At 40.7% G+C, this 14,364-nt stretch overlaps 1 protein-coding gene across 2 annotated transcripts in view; it reads left to right on the top strand.

Moving 5' to 3' along the window:
• Nucleotides 1–12,520, top strand: part of SEMA6D (semaphorin 6D) — a 31,067-nt gene extending 18,547 nt beyond the window's left edge. The window contains exons 8-19 of one of the 2 annotated variants that reach the window (XM_058811041.1): nucleotides 8–127; nucleotides 573–661; nucleotides 1,407–1,624; nucleotides 1,733–1,864; nucleotides 2,062–2,217; nucleotides 2,299–2,472; nucleotides 3,191–3,331; nucleotides 3,431–3,508; nucleotides 4,301–4,392; nucleotides 4,737–4,793; nucleotides 6,601–6,768; nucleotides 8,846–12,520. In XM_058811041.1, coding sequence (XP_058667024.1) covers nucleotides 8–127; nucleotides 573–661; nucleotides 1,407–1,624; nucleotides 1,733–1,864; nucleotides 2,062–2,217; nucleotides 2,299–2,472; nucleotides 3,191–3,331; nucleotides 3,431–3,508; nucleotides 4,301–4,392; nucleotides 4,737–4,793; nucleotides 6,601–6,768; nucleotides 8,846–10,149 — 2,729 coding nt within the window. In that variant the 3' untranslated portion in view covers nucleotides 10,150–12,520. Of the gene's footprint in view, nucleotides 1–7; nucleotides 128–572; nucleotides 662–1,406; nucleotides 1,625–1,732; nucleotides 1,865–2,061; nucleotides 2,473–3,190; nucleotides 3,332–3,430; nucleotides 3,509–4,300; nucleotides 4,393–4,736; nucleotides 4,794–6,600; nucleotides 6,769–8,845 lie in introns of both variants that reach the window. The other variant, XM_058811040.1, reaches the window with a different exon arrangement.
• Nucleotides 12,521–14,364: the final 1,844 nt, after the last annotated feature.

The raw sequence follows: 14,364 nt of genomic DNA on the forward strand, positions 1-14,364 counted from the left end.
ATTTTAGATGGAAAATTGTATTCGGCAACAGTAGCAGATTTCCTGGCAAGTGATGCTGTTATTTATCGCAGCATGGGGGATGGATCTGCCTTAAGAACAATAAAGTATGACTCCAAATGGATAAAAGGTAATTTGGGGAGTATTTTCCCATACACATGGCAAATGTCATTTCAGGGGCACAGAAGGTCAGGTTATTCACAGTCAGCCTGGTTTACACATGCTACAATGTCAGCATGTATGAGGCTTTCAGAATATTAAAAAGCTGCATAATGCAAAAAAAACCAGACAAAATTTTTGTTAAATCCTTCAACAAATGAATTTGTAGTAACAAAATACCTTAGTTGTAATACAATTTCTGTGGGGCCTTGTTACAGTACATTAGCCAATGCTAAAGACTTGAAGTTAATTTGAACTCCAGTGCAGCTGTACATGGACATCCCGAAGTACCTGTAGGACTGGAGCTCCCCTTGGCTGGTGTGGACCTGGGCAGGAGCTGCCAAGTCTCACAGTGTCACTGTCATGTGCCCATTGAGCAGTTCTTTGAAGTAACTTCTCCTTGCTCTTTCTTGCAGAGCCACACTTCCTCCATGCCATAGAATATGGGAACTATGTTTATTTCTTCTTCCGAGAAATTGCTGTAGAGCACAACACTTTAGGCAAGGTCAGTATCAGCACCGTGAGCGTTGAGTCACAGCAGAAGGAGTTCATCCTAAAACAGCATCAGAAACAAGTACAGTTCATAATATGAAGAAGGAACTAGGACAAAGCTTGCACAGTTTTACCATGGTTATAATTTACAGGGAGGGGAGAAAAGGCAAACTAGAGCAGTGCATTCTTCAACCAAAAAGCTGTTTCTGTTCTCACTGTCAGTGAGCTCGCTACAGGTGTCTTTCAATGTGCTGTTGCCTCAGTGCTGCTGTTGCCTTAACTCTTGTGCCAAGTACTGGAAAAGCTGAGGGTGTTTTCATGCTTATTAAAGAAACAAAAGAAAACAACACAAAAGGAGAGCTTCAAAGAAGTTTCTCTAATGTCCCTGGATATTGAATAATTCAGTCATGCCAGTACAGAGTATAATACTCATGCCTCACCATGGAAGGATATTCTACAATAAATTATTAAATCCCTTACACATGGTTAATTAAAGTCTTTAAATCTCACTAACAATATGATTTTGAAGGTGAAAAGGGTGGGAGCAAACTGTGGAGATGCATTTGCTTGGTGATACATTAAGATGCCTGTGCACTACGAGCTGAACACCATTTGCTTTCATCATCTCTGTGCAGATAAATGGCAGCTTCCTGTTAACAACATTATCTTGGTGTTTTATTAAGAGTTCAGAAACAAGCACTGTTTCCCTAGCATCTCTCAAGCCTCTCTCCCTTTTTCCTTCTCTTTTCCTTTTACAGGCTGTGTATTCCCGTGTGGCACGCATCTGCAAAAATGACATGGGGGGCTCCCAAAGGGTCCTGGAGAAGCACTGGACATCCTTTCTGAAAGCTCGGCTCAACTGCTCAGTTCCTGGGGATTCTTTCTTCTACTTTGATGTTCTGCAGTCCATCACGGACATCATAGAAATCAATGGAGTGCCCACTGTTGTGGGTGTATTCACCACACAGCTCAACAGGTAAGAAATGAGCAACCTTTCATCAAAGGCAGATCTCAGGTTCTCTCTTACACTGAGATTGGTGCCATTGTAATCTGAGTTCTTGAAACTATTTTTCAAATTTTACAGCATCCCTGGTTCAGCAGTGTGTGCTTTCAGCATGGATGACATTGAGAAAGTCTTCAAAGGAAGATTTAAAGAACAAAAGACTCCTGACTCTGTTTGGACAGCTGTACCTGAAGACAAAGTACCAAAGCCAAGGTAAAAGGTTCTTAACTCACAATGTCATAACATTGTCCCTGTAAAGAACTACCTTAAATCAGCTGCACTCTTGAGTGCCTTGCTGGGTAAAACCCAAAGCAGAGCTTGATGCTTCAGCCATAAGGATGCTCATTAACCGGCTGCCTTCTCTCATTAACTAAAATATCAAGAGGAAAACAATATTGTTCTCATTTCAGACCTGGCTGCTGTGCAAAACATGGCCTAGCAGAGGCTTACAAAACCTCCATTGATTTCCCAGACGAAACGCTCTCCTTCATCAAATCTCATCCATTGATGGACTCAGCTGTTCCCTCAGTCACTGAGGAGCCCTGGTTTACCAAAACACGTGTCAGGTATGACAGTTCAAAAGTAACACCTGTGAAAACGAAAACAAGACAACTTGCTGATAATTATGTGCCTTCTGGTCTTGCTAGATACAGATTGACAGCAATTGCTGTAGACCACGCTGCTGGACCCTACCAGAACTACACTGTCATATTTGTTGGCTCCGAAGCAGGAGTAGTACTTAAAATCTTGGCAAAGACCAGGCCTTTTTCTTTGAATGACAGCATATTACTGGAAGAGATTGAAGCATATAATCATGCAAAGTAAGTATTACCAGAACATCTAAGCTCTTCATCTAGTCCTTGGAACCTAGCTAAAAAAGATTATGGTAAACTAGCTCATTATCACCAACATCACCACTTATTTGTCATTTCATCATGTTCCTCATGTTGAATAACCTGAAAGTATTTGGTCACTTGCCATTTTGCATGGGTTGAATGAACAATCTAATTCCTCTCCAGTGACGTCAGTGACATGGTCTAATTCTCCCGCAAATACTTCTGAAACATCAGAAGTCTTTGGTGATGTTAAAAAGAAATGATCTGTGCTTATCTTGAGGGTTGCTCAAGAGTGGCTGATAGTGTATAACCAATATCTGATCATTTTAAAGTTGTTTATTTTTTGGCACAAAGAATTTGGGAGTGGAAGCATTCCAGTTAAACTCTACAGCCATCCAATACAGGACTCCTCTTCTGCTCTCTCATGATACTTATGCTGACTGAGAAAACAAAGAAAATGGATTTGGATTTTTTTTTCCTACATAGCTCTGCAAACTTCTCACCTAGATGTTAGCAGGAGGCAGAATCCAGCATTTGATAACTCAGAGGTTTGTTTAGCAATGTCTCAGCAAAGAGTCACAGGTTACATTTATGTATGTGAGAAGTTTCTGTTCAGTAGCTACACAGACAATAAATAAAATGTTTAGTGCACAAAGTACTACAGTCACTAAAGCAGTGGCCTGCTCTTGTTTTTGCCGACCAGGTGTAATGCAGAAAGTGAGGAGGACAGAAGAGTCATTTCCCTCCAGCTGGACAGAGACCACCATGCTCTGTTCGTGGCATTCTCCAGCTGCGTCGTTAGAATTCCCCTGAGTCGGTGTGAGCGTCACGGGTCATGTAAAAAGTATGGCTCCCTTCCTGATCCCCCCTAAAGCAAGGGCACCAACATTTTTTTGGAAGGAAGTTAAAAATGCATGATCTTTTGGGGTTTTTCTCTTGCAAGGGCGTGTATTGCTTCACGGGACCCGTACTGTGGCTGGTTAGACCATGAGGCATGTGGAAGAGTGACACCAGGCATGCTGTAAGTACTCCTTTCTAAGTTAGCCCAGCATCTCTAAATATGCTTTACATGAGCTCATGCCCTGTGCTCTTCCCTTGCACACAGTTACTAAATCTCTGTTTTTTTAAAGATTTTTTTTCCCAGTGGACTGTATCTGTAAGAGAACTGAATGCTAAGTCTGGCCTAATTCTGGAACCACTGGGTGAAGACTTGCATTCAGTAGGAGTTTTAGATGTGTAGGAGGACAGGCAGACCTGTAGGAAGAGCAGTTGGAAGCAGGAAGGCAAGAAATTGCAGCATGCAAACCTGAGCAGCTCCAAGAGGACAGGACACAGTATCCCCTCCCAGACATGCTCGTGGTCAGGGCACAGGCAGTTGCAAATATGAAAGCACAGGATTCACAGTGGGAAGAGCAAGGTTATGCCTCTGCAGTGGAGCTGGGGTGTTATATATGCATACCAAAGGCATTTTGCACAAATCAAGTCTGTAATATATGGTGCACTAGCAGCTGTATCTTAAAAAGAGGCCTTTGTAGCAGGCCAGTGCAAATTTTAACTGGTATAATTGGAGGGTTGTATGTAAACCCAAGAGCATGCCCAATGGAGAAGACATGATGTAGTTGTTAAAAAATGGGATTGTTTTTCTTCTCTTTCCTGGCATAAGCACACAGAGATAGTTTTAAAGCCAGACTATCCCCTGTACATTTTGTACAATCCTTTGGGCCATACACTGGCTGTTGTGTATGTTTCCATCTGCCGCTTCCAGGAAAAAAAAAATCTCCATTTGTATCCTTACTAATACTGTTAATTGCAGGTTCTCTTTGTTTGTTTCATACAACCACAGCACTGGAGGATACGTCCAAGATGTCGAATATGGCAACACGGCGCAGCTTGGGGACTGCCATGGTAAGGGACAGTCACTGCTGCTCCTTTGGAATGTCTCACCATAGTCTGTGGCCACACCTCACTGTGGATGTTAAATTTCTGATGAGCTTTTCAGTAACATGATGAACACATCACCTGGTGTTACTGTGAATGTTCACAAAGCTGAGCTTTTTAGTCCTGGGTGGCAGAGTTTTTCTCTTTCCTTCACCAGTTTATAGCTATTTGGGGTCTACAGCAAAGTATTGAAGAATTTATTTTTTGTAACCAGTGATATTTTAGTTTTTATTTTCCATTACTCAGGTTTGAGATCTTTTGCTTTCTTTTTGTTACTTTTTACTGATTACTTGTTCCTTTAATTCTTTTAGAAATTTTGCCTACTACAGCTACACCAGATTACAAAATATTTGGCGACCCAACATCTGGTTAGTTTTTTTTAATTTTTTTGAATTAATGACCTTTACTTTCCTTCAGTTCAGCATTTTCAGCCCTTTTTTCCTTCCTTTTGCACAGTTGGCAATCCTCCATTTTTGTGCTTTTACTCATGTTCCCACTGATGGTAAAGATAGTCAGACTCTTCTCACTCAGCACTTCACCCTGTGTAGCCGCATGTTAACAGCTCATTATTTATTGAGACATCTTTTATTAAAGAGCCTGATTAACATAGATGACATCTTCACTGCACGAAGTCCACTAAGCTTTACTCTTGATCCCCAGCCATGTGTTTGTGAATGCCCCTCTTGGTCATCTCTAGTAGATGAATGGCAGAACTTCATCATCTTCCCCCTTACCTCTCCTTTTCTCTTTTCCTTCCTTCCCAGCAAGCTTTTTGCACAAATACACATTTTCTAAAATGTGTATTTCTTTATTTTTGAAATGCTTTAAGTAGTTTGTGCTAGTGGAAAAAAATTTAACATCGCAAACTGTGTAGCTGAATGAGAAATTGTGTAGACAAAAGTGGCTTCAAAAAAATGTTGTGCATTGTTGTCAGATGGACTTTTGCATCCTTTTCTCCTCCAGTGATTTTTCTAATAAGGTGTTCACCACCAGCCCTGGTGTTCAGGGACACCCAGTGCTCCTCTGTTGAACTCAAGAGCAGCACCTGTGTTGACTTCAACAGGAGCAAGACTCAGGCCTTACTTTCCAGTCTTTGCTTTTGGAACTTGGGCCTTCGCTTTCAAACCAAGGGCAAATTTCTGACTGACAAATAAGACAATAATCTATTTGTATGTTAAATTTGTAAGAGTGCCACAAGAACATTATTGGTGGTTTGATTTCTGACATTTTCACTTCTGTAACTTGACAAGAAGTAATGTTTGAGACAAATATTTTCCAGATCTATTTACCCACAATGCAAGTTAGAGGCTCACTTAAGGAAACAAAACAAAACTGTCACACAGAAATGCTGCCTGGCTTTATGAGTGCTTATCAACTGAATTTTGAAAGTGGTATTTTATGACACAGATACAATTGAACCTTATTTTTCAGTCCTGAATGAGTGTGCTTTTGAAGTACATTTCTCAAGTCTGATCTCAAGCCATAGACTTTCCTGCCTAAACCTACTGGGACAGTGAACACAAAATACTCAAGGGTGCAAATGAGACTGGACTGTAAACACAATTTTATGAGTTTCCTCTTCTGTGCATTTTCACATAGGCTGTGGTGGGTCTGTTCAGCAAACATATTACAGAGGAGCCAGAATCTCTGCAGGATTGTTCCTTAGGAACCATTACAAAATAGGGGTTAAAAACATTCCTTTTATCCCCACCTGCAGAAATGGCTCATTCAGCAGTTCCTGGTATACCATAATAGCAGTAATGGAGCTGATCTGGTTTCTCAGGCATAACCTGTCATGAGTGTGCATCGTTCCAAGTAACTTCTTTTTTTTTTGATGTTTAAAAGGCAGCCAAGTATGTTGTCTCCAGTGAAGAATATAGCAATTAAGTAGACTAAGTTGTGCTTTTTACCCCCACAGTTGCTTGCTTTAACTTTTGCACTGCTTTCACAGTTGACTTCTCTGGCTTTTTGGCTAGCAGCTGTTGAAGTGTAAATGTACTATTTTCATACTTCCAGTTTTGAAGTAATTGATTTTAATCAGCCATCTGTACTTCTGCAGAGTGTAGGGGGGGGGTCACATTTTGCTCTGACATGTAACTCCCATAAAATACTGTGTCCAGCTATAGCTTAGATGTGCCATGAAACACATTAATAAAAATCTGTTTGCCACCACAGACATGGAGTTCTCCTCAGCTTCCATTACCACAATGGCAAGTATCCCAGTTATATCACCTAAAGTGATTGGTTCCTGGAAACCTAAAGTGACTGGCTCTCGGAAATTTGTAGTTCAAGATGACCCAAACACTTCTGATTATTCTGATCCATTATCAGGTGTCCCAAAGGGTAAGGCCTTACCAGGGAATACATTTCAGCTGAATGGAAACCTGATAGTCTCAACATTGTCTAAGGCTTAAGTTAAATGTAAGAGCTATGATTGTTGGGCTCTATTTTACACCCATTTCCTGTGAATATGCAGACAGTGCAATCATGTTTTTCATACCTACTTATCCCATGGACAAAGTGCTGCTTAGAGCTTATAATGGGAAACACAGATTCTAAGCTCAGTTTTTTAATCCTAGAGTGGTCCAAAACTCCCCTTGAAATCAATGGCAGTTCTGGATACATTAAAAAATTACCTTCTGCACCTTCATTTATTGTTTTCAAACTGTTTAAGCAGTAATTTAAACACTGGTTTAGACTGTTAGTCCTCATGAATGGTTGCTTATGTTTTGGGTTTGTTTCATTTGGGTTGAGGGTGGTGGCAAAACAGAACACAAAGCAGAGCTCCATGAGACATCTGTGTGTTAAATGGGGCATATCCCAACCTCTACTTGCTGGAACATGGTCCTGAACAAGAGTCAGAGTAGGAAACTGCTGAATTTTTATCCTCTGGATATGAGCATCAGTTTAGAAATGATCTCAGTACATACTGAGACATCCAGAGGTTTTAAGCTGAACACAAGAAACCTAATCTCCCTGCAGTTCATCTTTCTCTAGCCATTCTTTCAGCTAAGTGAGCCTTTGATTAGGTTCTTATGGCAATGAGACTTTAATTCAATAGGACTACTGCAGTCAACCACAGGATTGAGAAGCTTCCAATCCCCTAACCAAAATTTACCACAAGTCTCTCTCAGTGCATAGCACAACAAGGTGACAGACATGTTTGCACAATTCTGTACTTACTGAAAAAATCTCACCAGCCAAAAACCATTTCTGTTTTATTACCATTCACAAAACATATCAGGTTTCCTATCAGCCATTATGGCCGTGCATTTGTCATTTTAATTTGTTGCAGTTATTTTCTGTTTTGTTTTTTTATTATCATCTGCTCTTGGTTTTGAATCACATTTTGTGTCATAGCTATTAGTGAACTTTACTCATATTTTCCTTCTGCCTCTGCACAGTGCCATTAAAACCTGTAACCCTGAACATTAACAATATTCAAAGGCCTTGCCTCTAACAAAAAGTGACTCTGTTCCTTCCCTCTTGCTCTTTCATTTTAACATCTCTTGGGATAGCAACAGAATTACTTTCATTAAAAACTAACATTGTCTTTGCTGCAAGATGTCTGTGGTTGCTTTAAAAAATCTAAAAAAAAATCAAAGGGAGCTTGTTAATACGCAAATAAAAAAAATTAATCAAGTATTCAATTTCTTGGTCTAAGCTAAAAGTTTTAACATTCTCTAATAATTTAACCTAAGTTGTTTTTATAATGTTATGCAAGTATTATGTTTGTTATTGGTAAAAAATAAAAGTCAGTGCTCTAAAACAGAATCACATTATCTATCTTCAAACTTGGACATGTATAATGAGTGCAGGTGTGCCACTCCAGGACCAGCAGCCTGGGAGTGGAATAGTTTACAAGTTTTCTACTGTATTCCATAAGCGTGGCTGTAACAATGCAGTACATATGTTATACATTTTTACACAACATTTGCATAATCCTGTCTCTCCTTCGATACTGATTTATGAGTTGGGCAGGAAAGTGAGAGAGAAATCCATCCATGAGTTATTAATTGCTGTCTGGCCCAGTAGGACCTTCTAACCTCAATTTTCCAGCAGAAATCATTAATGTTAATAACATAAGGCCCCTATTTGTGAGCCTTAAAGGAAATTTGGGGACAGGCTAAACAAAACATAATGTAAGGAGAGAAACTGCGACAAGCATTCCTCATTACAGAGAAAATGGACAGTCTTCGTTTAGCCTTGTCAGTGCACACACAGTCATTTTATAATTTTTATAAAATTATTTGCATTCACCAGTGGCGTAGATTGCAGGATCCTACTGAGTTACAGCAAGACCACATCCAGAGCACTTAAAAACACTTAACAGACACTTCCATGAGGAAGTGTGCCTTCTTCTGAAATGTGTCAGTATGAAATAGCTGTGGATTTATGATATCCTGCCTGTCTTTTGCAGGTGTGAGGTGGGAAGTACAATCAGGAGAGTCCAACCAAATGGTGCATATGAATGTCCTAATCACTTGTGTCTTTGCCGCGTTTGTCCTGGGAGCCTTTATTGCGGGAGTGGCCGTTTACTGTTACCGGGATATATTTGTGCGGAAATCCAGGAAAATACACAAAGATGCGGAATCGGCTCAGTCCTGCACTGACTCCAGCGGGAGCTTTGCCAAACTGAATGGGCTGTTTGACAGCCCTGTCAAGGAGTATCAGCAGAACATTGATTCACCCAAACTGTACACAAACCTGCTGACCAGCAGGAAGGAGTTGCCTCCAAACAGCGATACCAAGTCCATGATGATGGACCACAGGGGACAGCCTCCAGAATTAGCTGCACTTCCAACTCCTGAATCTACTCCAGTTCTCCAACAAAAGACTCTGCAGGCTATGAAGAGTCAGTCGGACAAAGCGCACGGTAACCTCAATGCTTCACGAAAGGAAACCCCCCTAAAAAGCCCTCAGTTTTTTCCTTCTAGTCCTCCACCCCACTCTCCTCTAAGTCATGGACATATTCCCAGTGCTATTGTTCTTCCCAATGCTACCCATGACTACAACACATCTTTCTCAAATTCTAATGCGCACAAGACAGACAAAAAGATGCAACATATTGATCATCCACTTACAAAATCATCCAGCAAAAGAGACCACAGGAGATCTGTTGATTCCAGGAACACCCTGAATGATTTTCTGAAACACTTAAATGAAACTACTAATAATCCCAAAGCAATTATGGGAGATATTCAAGTGGCCCACCAGACTTTAATGCTGGATCCAATGGGCAATATGTCTGAGATCCCACCTAAGGTTCCCAACAGGGAGGCGTCTTTATACTCTCCTCCATCGACTCTGCCAAGAAACAGTCCCACAAAACGAGTGGATGTTCCCACCACTCCTGGAGTACCAATGACCTCTTTGGAAAGGCAGAGGGGTTATCACAAAAATTCTTCACAGAGGCACTCAATATCTGCCCTTCCTAAAAACTTGAACTCACCAAATGGTGTTTTGTTATCCAGACAGCCAAGTATTAATCGTGGGGGGTACATAGCTCCCACAGCAGGCACTAAGATGGACTACATGCAAGGGACGCCTGTCAGCGTTCACCTCCAGCCTTCCTTGTCCAGGCAAAGCAGCTACACGAGCAATGGCACCCTGCCTCGCACAGGAGTAAAGAGGACACCCTCCCTAAAACCTGACGTGCCACCAAAACCCTCATTCGTCCCTCAGACGACACCAGTCAGACCACTGAACAAATACAGCTACTAGGACATGTCTGTGCTGAAATGAGTGTGGCACTGACCTGTACAGGTTCTGAAATGATGTTGTGGTAGACACATAAGGCAGAGACTTGCTTGTTAATAAGGAGAACAAAGTGGCCAAAGAAACTGTCTTTACTTGAGCAACATCTGTGTCTTGCCACATGTAGCTGTAGCAAGACTTCATGTACTTGCTACAAGCAAACACAAAAAAAACAAAGGAAAGTGCTGGTCATTACATTTCTTTTGTTTGGAGCTAAGGAGACATGTAGCACAATGGGGTGGGGGCTACGTTACTGTTCTAAATAGCTAAACAACAGTTGTTGGGAAAAAATCAGTAAGCAAATACTTGAAAAATGGGTTCCATTTTAGACTGCCATTAAGTGTGGTCATTCCCATTAAATGTGAACATTTTACTATGTATGCATTCACCTTGCCTCTTGCACAAATGTCAGAAAATGGTAATGTCTCAATGAATAGCTGGGTTAATAATCAATTTGCTGGAATTAAGTCTCTGGCCCAACTGTAGCATTATTTTTTTCTCTCCATGTGTGTGGCATTTTGTTTTTGCCACAGATAAAGCTGTGCGTGTGTGTGGATGTGTGTGTGTACTGTACACACTAGGATGTACTTAGATTCCCATTGCATCTCTTATGCTATGGAATTGTTTACATTGAGCATGACTGAACAAACAGATGACTCTGCCTTCTGCAGCCCGCTGGGCTCAGCTGGAGCCAGCTACGGATGAACTGCGCATCTCTGACAGCCTTCCGAGGGGAACGCCTGCATCAAAGAGCCACCCAGTCAAAGAGTGCAGATATGGTTAATTCTTCATAATTCTGTTATGCTGCTATTGATTCAGAGCTGTGCATTTCAAATCTAGTGTTTTGGGCTGGAACGGGGGAGTTTTGCTGTGTTTCCACAGTGCCTCCATCCAATACCTGGCCACTGTGAACTCGAGCCCCTGTACTTCTCACTGAGGGCAGCTAATTGTCAGTTCACTTGGCAAACGCCGGTGTAACTGGAGAAGGTCACGTTTTTGTTGCATTTAATAACGCCCTACACGCTGATAGACTCTTGTCAATAAAAAAGGAGAAACATTAATTGGCCTGGCAGAAGCAGTCTGTGAAAACTCAACAGTAGTGCAATCAATTTGTTTTTGTTGTGTAAAGTAAGGTTTGTTTTTTTCCAAAGTCATGCAGGTAATGACAATATTCTGTAAATATTATGTGTGAGTTTACCTGAATCTGTGCATTTTGTGCCTTATTCATGCAAATGATAAAAGTACTAAAAAAAAATTAAATCTGTCAAGTGTTCTCACTATAGCACATATCTCCCGAGTGCCAGTTGTAAAACCTCTCAACAGCACCCAAAAAAAAAAAAAAAGATAAAACACAAGAATAATTAATGGTAACTAAAGGCAGCCTACAGTCCAAGAAGACAGCAGCATTAAATCACCTTACCATGATAAACATTCCACTCCAGCTCTCTGAAGGATCAAACAGTTATAATGTGAAATCAAATGAGGTTTCTAGGGTAATGGAACACCTGCTAAAGTTGTGTAAGCTATTTAGTAGGGTTTACAGTATCCACTTGCAGCTGATGTTCAACACAGATGGCTATTTTAGCTTGCAAACTACACACTACCACATTGTTTATTGAACATAACTATAGAAATAACCATGGCAGAGGAATATTCATGAATTAGTGGGACAAATAACTGCACCGGGTTTCAGAGACGGTGGAGATTTATGTTATGTGTTCAAAGGGGAGAAAAGGTTAGTCACTAAAAACTGGATCTCTGTTACAGAACAAAGAATAAAGGATAGAAGTAGTCATTTTTTTCTTGTAAGGCTGTAAGGGACATTTATTTCCTGAGACCTCTGGATCCAAAAATCAATGATCTTTCTTCCTAAACACTTCTGTCTTGCAACTAAAAAACTACAGATTAATAACTATTAAAATGTACTCAGTTGTCAGAAGACACAAACTGATCCGAATTCACTTTACAAATATTAATACAGACTTGTGTGACCCGGAAGATAAATGTATGTGAACCCTGATAACCTCCTGTAACATTGTGCTGCCTTGTAGATGGTAATGTGAGTTCTCTCAGTATTTATGTTGAAATTTCTAACATTCAACCTAGTCCTTATTCTGTTAATTTAATAATAAAAGATGCTTTATCCATTTGTGCAAAGGTAAACGCAGATTGTATCTTTTTTAATGGTACGGCATAAAAAAAGTAACCCTTAAATGAAGCTGCTCTATTACTATAGAGTACTTTAACATGTATAGATATCTTGTAAACTTGTATTGTGGATGTGTAAATAATACGTTCTTTGGGTTTTTAACACCGCATGTAAAGTCAAAATAAAATATTCCCATGTACTGAGTGTGTAATTTCATTATTGGTGCAGATGTGCTGTGGGATTACTGTGGGGGAAATCTCTGTTGGCCTGCAGCAGCTCTGCCAGGAGGGCTCAGCCGCTCCCTGGCTGCAGGACTTGCAAAGGCTGGGGTGACACACCAGGGTCCTGTGTGTCCTCTTCAGCCACTCTGAGCTCTGTGTCCCTGGGGCAGAGTCAGGGTCTGTCAGTGACCTTTGGCCCCCTGAGGTGAATACAAAAATCAGAGTAACCAGCATGTGGGGGCAGAGCTCAGTACAGAGTCAAGGCTGCCCACACAACACCAACACCACGCACTAAAGTTAATCCCTGGGGCTCCGTCCACGTTCCAGCTGGGCTCTAGTTCCTGCAAACCTTTCTTATTAAGGTCAAAAAAATACCAATTTTGTGCAAATATATACGATTCTGAAAGGAGGTAGTGTGTTCCTTCTACAATGTAGATTACCAAAGTCAGAGCTAATTCCTGACCAAATTAATTGCTAACTCACATAGCAGGACATTCCTAAATACTTATTAACTCACATTTCAGGCAGACAGTTAAAGCCCAACAGAAAAATAGATGCTGTATATTTAGTATGTGCCAAGATCCCACACAATTTTAAAATAATCAAGGTAATTTAGTATCAGAAAACAAATATAACATTCTTTTAATTAAAAGTTAATTTTAGCTAGTGGATAAAAACGATTTTTTTACAAGATTATGCTGTCAAGGTATTAATCATTTGAAATTGCTGTGCATGTTATAACACTATAACAGCACCTAGTTGTATCTTATCAAAAAAATCGGAAGGAAAAAGAAATATGGTGCTTAAAAAGTTCCAAAGCTATAATGGCGCAATATATATTTTCTAGTACCAAAGAAAAAATTCTCTTTTTTATTAGCATAGGGTTTTCTTCATTGGATGTCTTCTTATATGAAATGAAACATCAGACACACACAGCTCTCACAACATGCTGCTTTCCCACTTTAAAATCAGCCATGCCTTTGGCACCAGTGTCAGCAGTGTGGCTAAAGGCTTTCCCTCTGGAGGGGCTGTACCTGCCTGAGTCATCTTCAGCCAGGCATTAAAGGTCATCATAAAAAAATTACAAATAGCTGTTTTAGTGCATCTGCAGCACAAATCCTGGGATAATTTTTGTTCAGAAAATGTCTCTGTTTTATCTAAAATATGTCAATTGACCATTTTCTGGGGTTCCATGGTTTGGTCTGTGTTGAACCAGCCTTCCCTTAACCAGTGCTGTGCTGGCTGGATGGGTGCAGCCAGACCATCATCTCCCAGCATGCTCTGTTGGGCTACATAGTGCATGCAAATACCATGTTTTATTTATTTATTTTTATTTTTAAATACCTGAAAATAAATATTTAGAATTTGTTAGAAAAATACATACAAGAAAACTCTCCCTTCACTAACAGAGATGGCTTGTATCCAATGATAGTAAAGCAGCCACCTACAGCAGCCCCATTCTGAAAAGGAACTTCAGCAATAAGGATAAGTTTGGCAAGAAAAGAGAGTTTTTCTCCTCCAATGCTTTCCTGGGTGACCCAGTTGGTTTTAAGCATCCTAAGGTCTCTCTTGAGGAACAATACGAAGCCACAGGTGATAAAGGAGCACATGAAGGGTGCTTGTTGCTCCTGGGGTCACCCCAGCAAGGGGAGGTCCCAGCACTGAGGGATGTGGGGCAGGGCAGCTGTGGACACGGGAGGGAAGAGGAGAGGCTCCTGCTCAGCTCTGGCTTGCTTTGGGTTTTGTAGAAAAAAATAGTTTTGAACAGAGCACAGACAAAACACCAAAGGACTGCAGGCCCGTGCTAGTGAG

The sequence above is a fragment of the Ammospiza caudacuta genome, chromosome 10 (genome assembly GCF_027887145.1).
Source record: "Ammospiza caudacuta isolate bAmmCau1 chromosome 10, bAmmCau1.pri, whole genome shotgun sequence".
In the NCBI taxonomy this organism is placed as follows: Eukaryota; Metazoa; Chordata; class Aves; order Passeriformes; family Passerellidae; genus Ammospiza; species Ammospiza caudacuta.